The sequence below is a fragment of the Coregonus clupeaformis genome, unplaced genomic scaffold (assembly GCF_020615455.1).
Source record: "Coregonus clupeaformis isolate EN_2021a unplaced genomic scaffold, ASM2061545v1 scaf0226, whole genome shotgun sequence".
Lineage (NCBI taxonomy): Eukaryota > Metazoa > Chordata > Actinopteri > Salmoniformes > Salmonidae > Coregonus > Coregonus clupeaformis.
In genome coordinates this window covers 457,649-476,465 of record NW_025533681.1, presented here as the reverse complement: position 1 = coordinate 476,465, position 18,817 = coordinate 457,649, and the positions used below count along the sequence as shown (strand labels likewise).

The following is an 18,817-nucleotide window of genomic DNA, read 5'->3' as shown; positions in this document are numbered from 1 at the left end:
CTTGTTTCACTGTGGATATAGATACTTTTGTACCTGTTTCCTCCAGCATCTTCACAAGGTCCTTTGCTGTTGTTCTGGGATTGATTTGCACTTTTCGCATCAAAGTACGTTCATCTCTAGGAGAAGGAACGCGTCTCCTTCCTGAGCGGTATGACGGCTGTGTGGTCCCATGGTGTTTATACTTGCTTACTATTGTTTGTACAGATGAACGTGGTACCTTCAGGCATTTGGAAATTGCTCCCATGGATGAACCAGACTTGTGGAGGTCTACAGTTGTTTTCTGAGGTCTTGGCTGATTTCTTTAGATTTTCCCATGATGTCAAGCAAAGAGGCACTGAGTTTGAAGGTGGGCCTTGAAATACATCCACAGGTACACCTACAATTGACTCAAATTATGTCAATTAGCCTATCAGAAGCCTCTATAGCCATGACATAATTTTCTGGAATTTTCTAATTTTCTAAGCTGTTTAAAGGCACAGTCAAGTTAGTGTATGTAAACTTCTGACCCACTGAAATTGTGATACAGTGAATTATAAGTGAAATAATCTGTCTGTAAACAATTGTTGGAAAAATTACTTGTGTCATGCACAAAGTAGATGTCCTAACCGACTTGCCAAAACTATAGTTTGTTAACAAGAAATTTGTGGAGTGGTTGAAAAACTAGTTTTAATTACTCAAACCTAAGTGTATGTAAACTTCCGACTTCAAGTGTAGGCAGATTGGAAACCAAGGGGAAGATAGATGTGGGGGAGAGGTCAGAAGGGTGGACACGAGGCTTGAACTCTGGTCTCCAGGGCCGTAGTACATAGCGATGGGAGTGATGCCACTTAACCACAGCTTAGCACCTATTGTCATGCATTAGAGACAATATGTCCAAAGTGGATCATTTGTAGCAGCTGCGGATGCCTCTTAATCAGTTTTACTGTATATTCTTTAGGGTTTTCGAGTCATACCCACAAGTTTGAGCACTCCTCAACATGTCTAGAGCGCTTCTGCTTGGAGACGTGTCACATGACTCAGAAATACCAGGATGAACAACACTGTTTGGATCCACCAGATATGCTGAACTAGCTAACAAAATGTTATGCAACCATGACAACCATGACAATCTGAACAGACAGAGGGCTTTGTCCTTGGAGTGAGTGACTGGGGCTGGCAGGGGTACAAAGTAATGATGTCACCCCCCTCTGAAGGGGTGAGGTCATGGTTTCAGGAAAGTGCTTTTGTTTTTTAAAGAAACTATTAAACAGCGAGGGAACAGCTGGGAGGAGTCGGAAATCTCGGAATCAAAAAGGAACACTTTGTGTATGTCGTGTCTTGTCGGTTGTCTTTAATTCGAACGTGCTTTCTGGCGACCGTTAAGGAAACCTATTTCTGGTTTTGACAGAAGAGAGCCCATTGCCGCCCTTACAACTAAAATACAAAGTTTGTGATACTGATACTCACTGGACAGAAATGGGCACACCTCTCCACACAGATGCTTGGAATGTGGGTCATTTGTTTATATTTCAAAAGTTTGATACCCTAAAACTTTGGATTTTATGGTTCAATGGGTTAAGACATGTGTTACTGCCTCTGTAAGCCATACAATTTAAATCCAAAATCGGAACATTTGTAATTAAACTTCCAAAATGTAACTTTAAATACACAAGTGCAGTTAACCCACAGTCGAATGACTAACATGGTAACTGACCAGTATACTTCTGTTCAATAAGCTTTATAAGCTACATCCGTCTGTGTCCCTGGTCACTAGGCCATACCATACTTATGAGGCACTCTGCACACATCTGCTGAAGAAATTAGGAGCAGGTTTATCATATAGTATAATCTCCCCCAAAATGTCTTTCACTATATTCATCTATATATGCTTTTGGCATACACTTGTCGCTCCAACTCCGACACAGAACACTTTTACTGAGACACAGGGGCTTGCGAAATCCGTGTCATGCTAAAAGCTGGAGCATTGGATAATACAAAGAGAATGTCAGGAATGAATTCCCCCGAATTGATTCCATGGCAATTATCTGGACCGCATTTGTTATGAGTGAAACTCAGACTATGGCAAGAATAATTTCAATGTCGGCTTCAGTTGCCATTAGGGCATTGGTTCTAATGCCAGAATGTCTTGTTAGTTACGCAACAGGAGTGTTAATAGAAAAACAATACATAATCTTATTCACCAAGTATGTTTTCCATTCATCCAATTGTAAACATCAAACCCTTTCATCTTGAATACATTTTCCATGAGTTCATCCTGACGTAAACTGTTATTTATTTTTTTTTTTTTTTTTGGGGGATGGATCAGCTTAATATTGCAGATAGATTGTATCTTCTATCAATGTAATTGTCTGCATCACTTCCAATCCCCCATGTTTATTTTTATTTTTTATATATATATTCCCCTTTATTACTTTTCAACCCCACCATCCTTTCCCTACTTGGAGTAAATTAGTGAACAACAACGCCCAGGCCTCTACTTCCGGTCTATACTTACTATCTACACCTTATGGACAGAGTTAATTTTACAATAATTCTATATCTATATATATATATATATATATATATATATATATATATATATATATATATATATATATATATTTATTTTTTTGCTCCTGAACTTCTTCTACTCTCAACCTCTCCGATCATTTTCATGATGTCCATCCGGTTTGCTTCTAAATGCCATATCTTTCTAACTGTGCTCTTTCCCAAAAGCTCCCAACATACAACCTATATACTTATTATGGACACAGTATGCTTACATTATTAGCTATCTTTGTTATTATTTGTTGTTATTTGTTATTAGTCCCATCCTTCAACTCTATTCAATACCTCCCATCTATCTCTTAACACCATCCATATAGGATTTCTATTTGCCATATATATTTCAACCGTACTGTGATGTTTTACAAAAGTTCTGAACCTTTCTATTCTCATTGCTTCTACAGATTGTGAATTAAAAATAAACATTTTTGCTAAAAGTATTATTATATTATTGATTGATTGACTATGACTTTTCAGATCACCCAGTAATGCTATCTGCAAGGTTAGTTCCAGGTAAATATTGCAATCCTTTAGCCATTCCTGGACCTGTGTCCAAAAACAAGCTACAAATGGACAGAACCAAAACAAATGATCTAATGATTCTATCTCTTCACAGCAAAATCTGCAGAGCTGGGAAGATTGTATCCCCCATATAAATAACATTCTATTGGTAGCAAGAATTTTATATAATAATTTAAATTGAAAGATTCTAATTTTTGAATCCGGTGTCGTTTTGCGTGTCAGTTCATAAACACTATGCCATGGGATCGGTACGTCAAAGATCTCTTCCCAACTATTTTGCAATCTATATGGGACGGCTGTCAATCCTTTGGTCCTTAAGTGAAACTGATATACTTTTTTATTTATCACAGTTTTCCTTAACCAATTATGTTCTTTAATGCAAGGCCGACAGACAAGTTCCTTACTTTCTCCCCCTTCAACTTTCCTCTTCCACTTTTGCGGTAAGGCTGCAATTATTTGGTTGTAATTTTGGGTAGAGCAGACATTTCCATATGTTTTTGTTAGCTGCATGTGCGACATAACTCCACCATTCCTACCGATGATATCATTTACGAAGATTATACCTTTTTTAAACATTCTGTCAAAAAATTAAGGTTTTTTGTCAATTAGTATATTTGAATTTAACCACAATATTTGTTGCATTATTTGTTCTGTCGTTTCTGGAGGATTAAATTGAAATTGCAACCAACTTTCTATGGCTTGTTTTAGAAATAGTGACATTTGGGAGATTATTTCCTTTTCAAATAACTGAAAGTGAGAGGTTGTAATCTGAATAAAGGGAAAAAGGCCTTTCTTGAACAGTGGGTGAGACAATCTTACTAATTTGCTTGAGAACCAGTTCGGATTTAAGTATAACTTTTGGATGACTGAAGATTTTAGTGATAGGTCTAATGCTTTAATATTTAATAATTTCTGTCCTCCGAATTCATATTCATTATATAAATATGCTCTTTTAATTTTGTCTGGCTTGCCGTTCCAAATAAAATTGAATATTTTTTTCTCATATAATTTAAAAAACTGTTTGCTAGGCGTAGGCAAGACCATAAGCAAATAGGTAAACTGGGATAATACTAAAGAGTTAATCAGGGTGATTTTTCCACAAATTGACAGGTATTTTCCATTCCATGGTAGTAAGATCTTATCTATTTTTGCTAACTTTCTATTAAAATTTATTGAAGTGAGATCATTTATTTCCTTTGGGATATGTATTCCGAGTATATCCACATCACCATCAGACCATTTTATTGGTAAACTACATGGTAATGTAAAAATTGTATTTTTTAGTGATCCAATACGTAATATAGTACATTTGTCATAATTTGGTTTTAATCCAGAGAGGTTAGAAAATGTATCTAGATCCTCTATGAGGCTGTGGAGGGATTCTAGTTGTGGATCTAAAAGAAAACATGAATCATCTGCGTACAATGACACCTTTGTTTTTAAGCCCTGTATTTCTAATCCTCTGATATTATTATTGGATCTGATTTTAATAGCTAACATCTCGATGGCCACAATAAATAGATATGCCGATAGTGGACAACCTTGTTTCACTCCTCTTGACAGTTTGAAACTTTCTGAGAAATAGCCATTATTTACTATTTTACACCTAGGGTTACTATACATGATTTTGACCCATTTTATAAGAGATTCTCCAAAATTGAAATGCTCCAGGCATTTATATATAAATTCCAGTCGAACTTTATCAAATGCCTTTTTCGAAGTCTGCTATGAATAGCAGGCCTGGTTTCCCATATTTTCCATAGTGTTCTATTGTTTCCAATACTTGCCTTATATTATCTCCAATGTATCTTCCATGTAAAAAACCTGTCTGATTAGAATGAATAATATCCGACAATACCTTTTTAATTCTATGCGCTATACATTTTGCTAGGATTTTTGCATCACAACACTGAAGTGTAAGGGGCCTCCAATTTTGTAAATGGACTGGATCTTTATATTTTCCACTTGTATCCTGTTTCAGTAATAATGAGATCAGACCTTCTTCTTGAGTGTCAGATAATCTACCATTTACATAGGAGTGGTTAAAACATGCTAATAACGGTCCTCTTAGTATATCAAAAAGGTTTGGTATACCTCGATTGGTATGCCATCCAACCCTGGAGTTTTCCCGGACTTAAAGTCTTTAATTGCATCCAGAAGTTCCTCCTCTGTAATTTCACCTTCACATGAGTCTTTCTGTGTGGCTGTTAATTTGACATTATCAATAGAAAAAATCTCTACAATTAGCTTCAGTTAGAGGAGATGGAGGCGACTGAAAAGAAAACATATGCTTAAAATACTTTGTTTCTTCCTTCAAAATATCATTAGGTGAATTATGGGTGACTCCGTCAATTGTAACCAGTTTCATTAAGTTCTTTTGGTAGCATTCCTATGTTGAAGATTAAAAAAGAATTTTGTGCATTTTTCCCCATATTCCATCCAGTTTGCTTTATTTTTATAATATATTACACTAGATCTTTCTTGAATAAGTTTTTCCATTTATTTTTGTTTTTCCTCTAATTTATTCTGAGCCTCTATGTTACAGTTTTTATTGCCATCTATCTGTTCTGTTAGACTTTCTATTTCCTTTCTTAGTATAAACTCTTTTGACCTAAATTGCTTTTGTTTTCGAGATGAGTACTGAATTGCATGGCCTCTAAAGGCACATTTAAAGGTGTCCCATACAATAAGGGGATTCGCTGTACCTATGTTATGTTGGAAAAAGTCAGTTATAATTCCTTTGTTCTAATTATAAATAAATTATCATCTAATAGGCTTTGATTAAATTTCCAATATCCTCGCCCACGTGGAAATTCAGTCAGAGTAATGTATATGCCTATTATATGATGGTCCGACCGCATTCTGTCCCCTATCAACACTTTTTTTTACTTTTGGTGCCAACGAGAATGAGATAAGAAAGAAGTCAAGACGACTAGCTTGATTCAGTCTCCGCCATGTATATCTCACTAGATCAGCATATTTAAGCCTCCATATATCTACTAGTTCTAATGTATCCATGACATTCACAATTTCCTTAAGAGCATGTGGGTGATTGTTTGTGGTGTGATTTCCTTTTCGGTCCATTGAGCTATTTAAAACAGTATTATAATCCCCCACCATAATAATATTGTCTTGAGTTGCTTGCAGGCTTGATAATTTATTATATATATTGTCAAAGAATTGTGGATCATCATTATTTGGTCCGTAAAGGTTAATGAGCCATATTTAAAATAATCCATCTACCTTGCGTATCTATTTGGACAATTTGCACATTCGGATCGAAATTACTATTAATTAATATCATCACCCCTTTTGAATTTCTTTGCCCATGGGAGAAGTATATTTCCCCCCCCCATTCTTTTTTCCACGCTACTTCATCTCGAATTGTTGAATGAGTTTCCTGTATACAATAGATATTATATTCCTTCTCTTTGAGCCATGTAAATATTGTTCTTCTTTTGTTATTATCAGCTAAGCCATTACAATTATAACTGGCTATACTTATTTCACCATACACCATAATGAGATACAAGTTTCAAGTCTATTTATCATTATATATGTTTGTAAATTTACCAATAAAAAATAGCGTAATGATTGAGTGTCCATATAGCTGTACCGTGATATTTCCAATGCTTTCACCTCTATATATATATATCTATATAACTATTTTTTTTTTTTATTAATGCATATCCTATTTTCCATCATTATCAATTAATATGCGTAATAATGTCGGCAGTTCACGCATAGGATTCTAACATATAACCAGGATTACCATTGTATTACATTTAATTCATTGACAAGCAATTATTATCCTAGCAAATAATTCCCGCGGTCCATCCCATACCCCCCCCCCCCAACATCCCCACCCCCCCCACAAACGTAAACTGTTGGACTTGTGCGTGAAAAATTAAGTAATGTTTATCAACATGTTGGAAAGTTTAGAGTCAACGTGTGTGTGTTGGGTCAAAAGGGCTGCCCATTTTGTATCATTATACTGTAGCAACGGCTCGCTAATTCAGTTATTGGTGACCTCCATTGATGACTTTATTCAGCACTACCATTTGTAAGCGATTTTATGGAGGGAAAAATAGCAATGGTGCAAAGTACTTAAGTAAAAATGAAAAGTATTTTTGGGGTGTAACTTTTACTTTCACTTCACTACATTCCTAAAGAAAATAATGTACTTTTTACTCCATACATTTTCCCTGACACCCAAAAGTACTCATTATATTTTGAATGCTTAACAGGACAGGAAAATGGTCCAATTCATACACTTATCAAGAGAACATCCCTGGTAATCTCTACTGCCTCTGATCTGGCAGACTCACTAAACACAAATGCTTCGTTTGTAAGTGTTGGAGTGTGTCCCTGGCTATCCGTAAATTGTGCCGTCTGGTTTGCTTAATATAAGGAATTTGAAATTATTTATTTTTTTACTTTTACTTTTGATACTTAAGTATATTTTAGCAATTACATTTACTTTTGATATTTAAAACCAAATACTTTAAGACTTTTACTCAAGTAGTATTTTACTGGGTGACTTTCACTTTTACTTGTATCATTTTCCATTAAGCTATTTACTTTTACTCAAGTATGAAAATTGGGTACTTTTTCCACCACTGAAAAATAGGCTACAGGTAAGCAACCTGGTTCTCAGACTGTGGTTTCAGGAGGGAAATATGCACAGTCTTCAATAAACAAATAGGGTTGAGTGATGCGGACACATCCTCACTTGAACATTTGAACGTTGCCCCTTATTTAAATTGTATTTGTGAGTGTTCTTTTTTATGTTAATTGTATTCCAGGTTCCTGCTTAACATACATTATTCATATCATGCCATAGTTGAGATCTCATTCCACCATTTCACCTGAACCAGTTAAGTGTCTAGTAATTGAGTGTTTGTGTCTGAATTAGGTATTGGCTAAAGAGATAATTATAGGCCCCTCGCACTAAATGAGATAATGAGCGACAGATGTTTAAATGTTTGTGGGAGAGTGCCAGTGGGGAAGAGAGGTAAGCAAGGACAGACCACTGAAGATTATTATTTTATTCTTGGGTTTAATCTTTTAGTCCTTGTTTTTACCATTTTAGCTCTGCCATTTTGAAGCCAACGTTCTCCAACCAAAGGGAACCATGTGTGAACATTGCAAACATTCTCAAAATCCTTTGATGTTACATTTATAGCAAATATCACCATAATATATAGATACGGTGATAGATGGCATCCTTGTAATACGCCCCTAGATAATATGATATTAGATCAGTGTTTCCCAACTCTGGTCCTTGAGTACCCCCAACAGTGCATATTGTTGTGGACCTGGACAAGCACAACTGATTCTACTTCTCAAGTAATCATCAGACCCTTGACAAGTTGAATCAGGTGTTTTTGTCCAGGGCTACAACAAATGTGTGCTGTTGGGGTTATTCAAGGACCGGAGTTGGGACCACTGTATTAGATCATATGACTTTATAGGGTATTCCAAAATGACACCCTATTCTCTATATAGTGCACTACTTTTGACCAGAGTCGCATGGGCCCTGGTCAAAAGTAGTGCACTACAGTATATAGGGAATAGGGTGCCATTAGAGCAGGGTTTCCCAAACTTGGTCCTCTGGACTCCAAGGTGTGCACGTTTTGGTTTTTGCCCTAGTATTACACAGCTGATTCAGATAATCAACTAATCATCAAGCTTTGATAATTAGAATCAGCTGTGTAGTGTTAGGGCAAAAACCAAAACGTGCACCCCTTGTCCTGAGGACCGAGTTTGGGAAACGCTGCAATTAGAGACACAGACAAACAAACTATGTGGGCTTCAGGACCCCTATTTACCCAAAAGCCTCCTGGAGAAGGCCCCAGCTCTCCTGCACCTCAGCCTGCTTCCGTGTCACTCTGGCAGCCAGGGTAGGATGGAGGTCCGAAAGGCGTGAAACAGTCTCGTTCAGCATCTGAAGAGAGTGTGGTCGAGGGAGGGGATGGGGGCAGTGGAAGGAAATTACACAATTAATTTGGCTATGTTTAGATGGAACACAGAAGTATAACATCACGTCACAGAAGGCTTCTTCTATGGTTAACGGGGAAACCCCCCAAAAAGATCCAGAGAAGGTCTAGGAAGAAGTACTCTAGATTATAGTGTTAAGTTTCACTGTCTTGTGATAGTTTCTCTGTGTTTCTCTCTACTTAGGATTGAAGTAGGCTTGAGTACTGAGCATGTGCTTAGACCATACATTACAGTTGTAGTGCATTCCTTTAAAAACATTACAGTTGTAGTGCATTCCCTTTGAAATAGTGAAATTCAATTCATATTGGAGAACAATTTATGTTGGTCATATTTTCAATGAGAACTGTTTTTAATTACTAGAATTTCACTTGAAATGGAATTCAACACAACCCTGATGTATGAATGATGCATTACTGCATTTCACCATAAATGTATTAATTATTTTTAGCTACATTCTTCCCCATGTGCCACGCACCATGATTTGGCTGCCAATATTGTAGATCTCTGTCTGACTGCAGCTCCCCTGGTTATCTGATCCAGGCAGGACACTTCTCTACCAAACAAACAAAATAATATAGAGTCAATCTAATGATAATAATCATGTGTAATAACGTGTCATTACAAAACAATGATAATCTGCAGAGCCTTGGGACCGCATTTCCACATAACATTCAAATGATAACAAAGACATAAACAATGTTGTAAAACAATCTTATATTTTGGGTTATGATGTTATGATGGGGACAGTTGTACTAAGCTCATGGCGCATATAGTCTTCAAGAATCAATCAAATGAAATAAACATTTAACAGCATGTAAATATTGCAGATTGTACCTTTAAAGGATCACTGGTGCAAAATAGGACTCTTGTCCAAATTCCTATTCTGCCTTTTTACCTTCCTGTTGATGGTGCAGATGATGTTGTCAGCCTGTTGGTAGAAGGAGGAGACGTCCAGAGCCAGTTTGAGGTCTTGGTGATAGTTTCTTAACAGTGACTGGAACCTCAGCCAGCTACTAAAGAGATACAGTATCTAATTCAGTGCTTTGGCAATGGGATCACAATGGGGTCAAATTCCCAGATATGACTTGAAATCCAAGATGGATGTGGAAGTAATTCAAGTCAGACCAATTACTGTTACATAACATGGAAAGCTGTAGTTACATAGTAGTAGTCAGGAAAACAACATGTTAACGGTAGCCATAACAAATATACATCCATAGCACCAAGGACAAAGTATATGTAGACTAGTCATAGAAAAATCGAAGTAAACTATAATAAAGCAATAAAGCACGAGTGGCCATGATTTATCATTAATATATCCCAGCTTAGGGGCCTCTCGTGCCTTACTGTTATTGCTTTATTTGTTAATTAAAGTAAGGTGTTACTGATATATCTTGCTGCTCGGACAGTAAAAAATGGGACCTACGTTTGGTTAACTGTGTTCTCTCTAGAAGGGATTTTGTTGCCTTCTATCTGTTGTAGTCTCTTCCTCTTCTCTCCCTTGTTGTCGGTCTCCACGTCAAGCGTCTCGTACGGATGTCCATCCTATAGAGGTCATTATAAAGGAAAAACCTGTGAACCAGTATACTCAATGCATGGTTCTGACACTTGAGGGCATGTATGTGGATACAGTACAGTATTGTATGAAGTAAATGTAGTCAATATGTAGTGCATAAAGGACCACGACATAATGACGTTTCTTTATCCATTACAGGGTGCACATTTTCGTTCAAGCCCAGCACCAACACACCGGATTCAACTACTGAATGGCTAACTTAACAGTTGATTAGTTGAGTCAGGTGTGAGTGCTGGGCTAGAACAAAATGTTTTGTATGTATTGAGAAACACTGAATTATGAGCTTTATCACATCATGGGCCTTTGAGCACTACACATTGATTTATTAATTGAAGAACAAACCTGTTTGACATCCAGACTTCTCGTCATCTGTATGAGGGAATTCTCAATGTCCTTGAGGTCTCGCTGTTGGGTCGGAGATGCGTCCTCTGGGCCCTGCGAAGGACATCCAAGGACACTACAGCCATACTTCAGATCCCAAAGCTTCCTCTTGAACCAAGAGTCTACCTGTATAGAAACACCATTGAGAAATCACAGGTCCTTAAAATCAAGTTGATACGAAATTTGCTCAAGGGATGTTTACTGTAGCAGATTTGCTCTTTCAATAAAGCATCCATCCATGATGACATGAAGACATTTGATGAGTATATGCATACTATACTGTGCCTTTAGTGAGGAGATTATTGTTTAAAAATACAGAAAATATACTGAAAGAAGTATATGAAAATATACTGGAATACTGACTTAGGTCTGGCAGTGTTTGGCTAACTAAACAGTTTGGAGCCTGGGATTAAACATCTGGTAGAGAGCAAGCAAAAATGAGTAAATATACTATTATTGATAGTCATTTGTTACAAAGTAAAACTGCAATATATCATGAAATACATTCTTTTATATTTCCCAATATTATTTACACACACATGTCAAATTGCAAGCATTGCAGGTGCACTGAGAGATAATTGCAAGCCTGTCTCTAGTGGTACTCATAATTCTTATGTTTCACAATTGCACAAATAAATTAAAAATAAGTGATAGAATAAAAAATATGATTCTAGCTCCCATTCCTTACATTTCTCATTGGACAGTTAGTTCAATTCCACGCTGGTCTGTAAACAAGATGAATAAGTCCCTGGTACTGTATACATACAAATATACAGTACCAGTCCAAAGTTTGGACACACCTACTCATTCAAGGGTTTTTCTTTATTTTTACTATTTTCTACATTGTAGAATAATAGTGAAGACATCAAAACTATGAAATAACACATATGGAATCATGTAGTAACCAAAAAAGTGTTAAACAAATGAAAATATATTTTATATTTGAGATTCTTTTAAGTAGCCACCCTTTGCCTTGATGACAGCTTTGCACACTAAAAATAAAGAAAAACCCTTGAATGATTAGGTGTGTCCAAACTTTTGACTGGTACTGTACAAAAGTATAAACACAACATCTAAATTGTTGGTCCCATGTTTCATGAGCTGAAATGAAAGATCCCAGAAATGTTCCATACGCACAAAAAGCTTATTTCTCTCAAATGTTGTGCACAAATGTGTTTACATCCCTGTTAGTGAGCATTTCTCCTTTGCTAAGATAAGCCAGCCACCTGACAGGTGTGGCTATCGAGAAGCTGATTAAACATCATGATTGTTACACAGGTGCACCTTGTGCTGGGGACAATAAGGCCACTCTAAAATGTGCAGTTTTGAAACACAACACAATGCCACAGATGTCTGAAGTTTTGCGGGAACATGCAATTGGCATGCTGACTGCAGGAATGCCTCCAACGCCGTTTTAGAGAATTTGGCAGTACGTCCAACTGGCCTCACAACCGCAGACAACGTGTATGACTGATGTGAAAGAGTGCCCCATGGTGGCGGTGGGGTTATGGTATTGACAGGCATAAGCTATGGAAAATGAACACAATTGCATTTTATCAATGGCAATTTGAATGCACAGAGATACCGTGACGAGATCCTGAGGCCCATTGTCGTGCCATTCATCTGCGGCCGTCACCTCATGTTTCAGCATGATAATACACGGCCCCATTCCACAAGGATCTGTACACAATTCCTGGAAGCTAAAAATGTCCCAGTTCTTCCATGGCCTGCATACTCACCCATTGTGCATGTTTGGGATGCAGCGTGTTCCAGTTCCCGCCAATATCCAGCAACTTCACACAGCCATTGAAGAGGGGTGGGACAACATTCCACAGGCTATAATCAACAGCCTGATCAACTCTATGCGAAGGAGATGTGTTGCGTTGCATGAGGCAAGTGGTGGTCACACCAGATACTGACTGGTTTTCTGATCCACGCCCCTACCTTTTTTCTTAAGGTATCTGTGACCAACAGATGTATATCTGTATTCCCAGTGATATGAAATCCATAGATTAGGGCCTAACGAATGTATTTAAATTGACACATTTCCTTTTATGAATTGTATCTCAGTAAAATCTTTGAAATTGTAGCATGTTGCGTTTATATTTTTGTTCAGTATATATCTGAACCACGTGTGTGTAATGCATTACAAAGGATTTCTGTATGGCCATTTAAGCATTTGCAGTACATAGGCTGTTACAGGGATCCATGTAGCTGTTTTTCATTTATAAGTGCTTTTAAAAGTACCCATGATATGCTATGAATGGTTATCGCAAGTGTTTTACTGCACTATGAGCGTGGTCATACATTATACAGATGGTTATCAGTATTTGTAACATACAAATGTGAAAGTAATGTATTTTTTGCCACAGCTGTGAAATCACAACAGGCGATACATTAATTTCACTGTATAGGTGAATCATTTACTTCTGCTACTTTGCAATTAATCATTTTCTGCAAGCTGCAGAGCACTACTCCGTCTCCATCTTTGCGGTTTCATAACCTTAAGTTCGTGGAACCTTTCCCTGTCTGTCTCCGTTCTCTCTTTGCCATGCCGATGCATTCTGTACTGATGACCTCATGCAGACCGTTGAATGATGAATATTATCTTTCCGAGACCTCTTACATCACCACTGTATGTAGCTAAATCATGGAGCAACCTGCTGCTGGTTCCCTAAAGTCTCCACAATAATCTGAAACTTGTTAGGCCTGCCTGGTTTTCATCTTAGACAGATGTTTGTTTTCCTGGAACGCAATGTACTGTATTTTCTGCAGTGAAATACAAACTTTGGTAAAAGTTTACTTAAAGCTTGCAGTTATAATGCATGATGATGCGTGTATATGAGCCTAATGTTTGATAATAACGTACCACTGTAAGGCCTGTTGCACAGGTTTCACCATGTTGCAAGATTTCCATGTGCCTTGGAAGTTCCAGCCACAGGTAGGCTACAAAAGACCTAAAAACTGAATGCCCCTGTAGTCTGGCTATAAACAATGTGCCAAGTCTCTGAACAAGTGTCTATTTAGTCTTGGGTACTTGAATAGTTGAACATTTCAAGAGATGTAGACATTATCATGAGAAACAGGGCAATGTACAGACAGATGCACACAAACTCACCCCCAGAGCTATACTCAACCTGGTGAAAAATGTAAGTTGTGTACTAAACACTGCGATGAGATAACGCAGGCTTTGTGTGACTCAGCCAGCCCACCTACACAGGGCCGAGATGAGGAGCGAAGAGAGCCAAAACCATGATCTCATCTCAAAATAATTGCTCCTCTTTTCGCTGTTCCAGTTCCTTTTTTTCCTCCTACTGTCTTTTTGCAAGTTGCATGCTCAGCATTGAAAACTGTAACCATGGGACTGTTGTCTGTAAAAACATCTAACTTAATTTACCTGTTTACTTCAAATGTATACAGTGGGGAAAAAAAGTATTTAGTCAGCCACCAATTGTGCATGTTCTCCCACTTAAAAAGATGAAAGAGGCCTGTAATTTTCATCATAGGTACACGTCAACTATGACAGACAAATTGAGAAAAAAAAATCCAGGAAATCACATTGTAGGATTTTTTATGAATTTATTTGCAAATTATGGTGGAAAATAAGTATTTGGTCACCTACAAACAAGCAAGATTTCTGGCTCTCACAGACCTGTAACTTCTTCTTTAAGAGGCTCCTCTGTCCTCCACTCGTTACCTGTATTAATGGCATCTGTTTGAACTTGTTATCAGTATAAAAGACACCTGTCCACAACCTCAAACAGTCACACTCCAAACTCCACTATGGCCAAGACCAAAGAGCTGTCAAAGGACACCAGAAACAAAATTGTAGACCTGCACCAGGCTGGGAAGACTAAATCTGCAATAGGTAAGCAGCTTGGTTTGAAGAAATCAACTGTGGGAGCAATTATTAGGAAATGGAAGACATACAAGACCACTGATAATCTCCCTCGATCTGGGGCTCCACGCAAGATCTCACCCCGTGGGGTCAAAATGATCACAAGAACGGTGAGCAAAAATCCCAGAACCACACGGGGGGACCTAGTGAATGACCTGCAGAGAGCTGGGACCAAAGTAACAAAGCCTACCATCAGTAGCACACTACGCCGCCAGGGACTCAAATCCTGCAGTGCCAGACGTGTCCCCCCTGCTTAAGCCAGTACATGTCCAGGCCCATCTGAAGTTTGCTAGAGTACATTTGGATGATCCAGAAGAGGATTGGGAGAATGTCATATGGTCAGATGAAACCAAAATAGAACTTTTTGGTAAAAACTCAACTCGTCGTGTTTGGAGGACAAAGAATGCTGAGTTGCATCCAAAGAACACCATACCTACTGTGAAGCATGGGGGTGGAAACATCATGCTTTGGGGCTGTTTTTTCTGCAAAGGGACCAGGACGACTGATCCGTGTAAAGGAAAGAATGAATGGGGCCATGTATCGTGAGATTTTGAGTGAAAACCTCCTTCCATCAGCAAGGGCATTGAAGATGAAACGTGGCTGGGTCTTTCAACATGACAATGATCCCAAACACACCGCCCGGGCAACGAAGGAGTGGCTTCGTAAGAAGCATTTCAAGGTCCTGGAGTGGCCTAGCCAGTCTCCAGATCTCAACCCCATAGAACATCTTTGGAGGGAGTTGAAAGTCTGTGTTGCCCAGCGACAGCCCCAAAACATCACTGCTCTAGAGGAGATCTGCATGGAGGAATGGGCCAAAATACCAGCAACAGTGTGTGAAAACCTTGTGAAGACTTACAGAAAACGTTTGACCTGTGTCATTGCCAACAAAGGGTATATAACAAAGTATTGAGAAACTTTTGTTATTGACCAAATACTTATTTTCCACCATAATTTGCAAATAAATTCATAAAAAATCCTACAATGTGATTTTCTGGAATTCTTTTCTCATTTTGTCTGTCATAGTTGATGTGTACCTATGATGAAAATTACAGGCCTCTCTCATCTTTTTAAGTGGGAGAACTTGCACAATTGGTGGCTGACTAAATACTTTTTTCCCCCACTGTATCATGCTTTCTGAGTGCATTAAATATGCATCTTAACATGGTACGTGATAGTAAGTACACTATCTTCCTTATCTGTAAGCTTATTTTGGCATGCTTGTGCCACTGGTGTGGAACTTAAGGATTTATATTTCAAAATAGTTGTTCAATGTCACCATTAAATACTACCGGGAGCCCCTTAAATTCTGAAAGGCACTCACAAAGATTGAAATAACCCGTTTGCCAGCTGTGGATCTGGAGAAACACTTAATCACAGGTATAACTTCAGTTCGGCATCATTTTATCCACCAACGCAATGTGCCTGATTGCTATTTTCATCACGCAACCCCTTCAATTATGGAATTTCGAGTCGTTTATTCTGTGGAAATAACAAGTTCATTCGAAACGTGGCCTTTTGCCTTGCTTAATGAAAGCCTGCTGATGATCTCATAGCTCGAGAGTACAGTGGGGATAATGCAACACTGAGGTAATAGTGCACACATTGTGTGTGTTTGTGTGTGTGTGTGTGTGTGTGTGTGTGTGTGTGTGTGTGTGTGTGTGTGTGTGTGTGTGTGTGTGTGGAGGGTTTAATGTTGGAACAATGCACGTTATGGTGGTGTTTATGTCGTGTGGCTTTTGGTAACATGCAAAAAATATATATATATATCTTGTGTTGCAGGGTGGAAGGCGTCCAACGGAAAGATTCTGATGTTGTTACTCAGCTTAGTCAGTAACCGCAAATTCAGTAATTATTAGTATGTGAAAAAACACTATTACGTAATGAGAGCATTACATAGTATGTGAAATGAGGGAGAAAAACAAAACATTACTAACACTGGGTTTTGTGGTTATGGATTTAATTCCCAATCCTCCTATTGCCTTTTGGCTCTTACTCTCTTTAGAGTAAACAAGTCAATGAATTTGCTTTCAGAAAGCTTGAGAATGGTTAACACTGGTTACATTAACTAACAGAAACAAAACAAATGTCCATAACAACACTGGTTGAGACATTCACCATGGCTTGTAGCCTATCCCAACTCAATAACATGTGAGACACAATGAATAAAACAACTGCAATCCAAGGTTACCTTAGACTGAGAGTTGGACCTCTTCTCCAAGTCGTCCTCTACCATCAAGGAGGGCGGTTTTGGGTGAACACTGTTGTTGTTGCTTCGGATGGTCTCCGATGTGGACCTGACTGAGGTGGCCAGGTCAGAGTCACACAGGGACATGTCGGGGACCGTCTCGGCGTTCCGGCAAATAGCGATCTTCCTGATGGACCTGGAGGACGCAGTGGGGGACACAGAATTCCTGTCCTCCTCCACTCTCTCATCCTGATGTCCCTCTAGAGTTGAAGCGTCGATCTGGGCGGCCAGTTGTGGGAGTTCTGAGTTCCCAGTCCCAGGCCACCCCTGGGACTGGCCCATGTAAAGGGACATTTGGTCATGTAGGTTGTTCTGTAGCTCCAACTTGTTCGGAGCAGCAGACTTCGGCAGACAGACGTCTACGAACTCCTGGCATTTGGCTTCGGAGGGGACAGACAGCCTGGTCCCAATGGTAAAGGGTTGGATTTTTCTGACGACACCCTCAGACATGGTTCTTGATAGCTCTGCAGTTTAGTCTAGATGGGCATACTGTGACAAGAACTAACAAAACAATACAGATCTCTCACCTCATCGACCGCAATGTCCAGTATCAGAAGTTCAGAGTGAGAGGAAAAACAAGACGAATCCTTGAATGAACAACGCACTTTTCCCCAAAGAATAGTCAGGAGCAAAACTCACTCAAAAATCCACCCGTCTCCTTGCACCTCATGGAGAGGAAGACAAGGAAAGGACACACAATAGGACGTCCCCTTCTGTCTGTTTCGAAGTTATCAACTGAGCTACAGCGCCTGTGTCATGTCAGGGGAAACCAATGTGAGAAGCCGAGGAGGGAGGAGTGCCTCTTCTGAGCAACCACAAAGCTGATAGTGAGAGAGAGAGAGAGAAAGAAAGAGAGATAGAGATAGAGAGAGAGAGAGAGAGAGAGAGAGAGAGAGAGAGAGAGAGAGAGAGAGAGAGAGAGAGAGAGAGAGAGAGAGAGAGAGAGAGAGAGAGAGAGAGAGAGAGAGAGAGAGAGAGAGCTGAGCGAATAGAGAGAGAGAGAGAGAGAGCTGAGCAAAAAGGGAAAGTGTCTGGCTTGCTGCCTGGCTGCTCTCTTAGAAAAAATGAAAAAATAGGGAGGGAAAGAGAGGGGGAAGTTTCATTAAAGAGGAGTGAGGTCACCACTTTCTGTCAAGGGCTGGGCAGAGTTAGAGTGACTGAGGGTTGTAAACTGGAGCTGTAAAAACGTCCTCCCAAAACAAAAAGCTCCATGCTCAGATATGAGTAGAGTAACAGAGGGGTAAATTCTCTCTCTCGTGCTCTCTCGTTCTGCTCAGTCACAGCTGGACAATGAGGTAATGCTTTTACCAAGAACAACAAACATGCAGCACCTCTAGATCTCACGTCTGCACAGTCTGCTCTCTCTCTTTCTCTCTCTCCATAACTGGTCAAATTGTAAAATGTTTGTTCCACAAAGACGAAAGGTGTAGGTATTTGTTTGTTCTCAAATATGCCTCAAGATTCAATTGTCTTTTCTAATAGTTTTCACACATTTTTCATAACAATCGCTATGAGTTTGTTTTGAGGAGTAACAAAATCCAATGCAATTTTTCCACTTCTTTTCCTAGTTCCACAGTCACCGTCCAAACATTTACAGACAAGCATAGGAAACACATTGTGCTTACTCAGACCTCAGGCTTCCACTTGATTT

At 38.8% G+C, this 18,817-nt stretch overlaps 1 protein-coding gene across 1 annotated transcript in view; it reads right to left on the bottom strand.

The window, feature by feature from the left end:
• Positions 1-18,016, bottom strand: part of LOC123484201 — a 34,681-nt gene extending 16,665 nt beyond the window's left edge. Inside the window, exons 1-6 of the mRNA XM_045214265.1 lie at positions 17,110-18,016; positions 10,985-11,149; positions 10,493-10,611; positions 9,962-10,079; positions 9,542-9,619; positions 8,898-9,013 (exon numbers count right to left, since the gene is read on the bottom strand). Of these exons, the coding sequence (XP_045070200.1) occupies positions 8,898-9,013; positions 9,542-9,619; positions 9,962-10,079; positions 10,493-10,611; positions 10,985-11,149; positions 17,110-17,616 (1,103 nt within the window). The 5' untranslated portion in view covers positions 17,617-18,016. The remainder of the gene's footprint in view (positions 1-8,897; positions 9,014-9,541; positions 9,620-9,961; positions 10,080-10,492; positions 10,612-10,984; positions 11,150-17,109) is intronic.
• Positions 18,017-18,817: the final 801 nt, after the last annotated feature.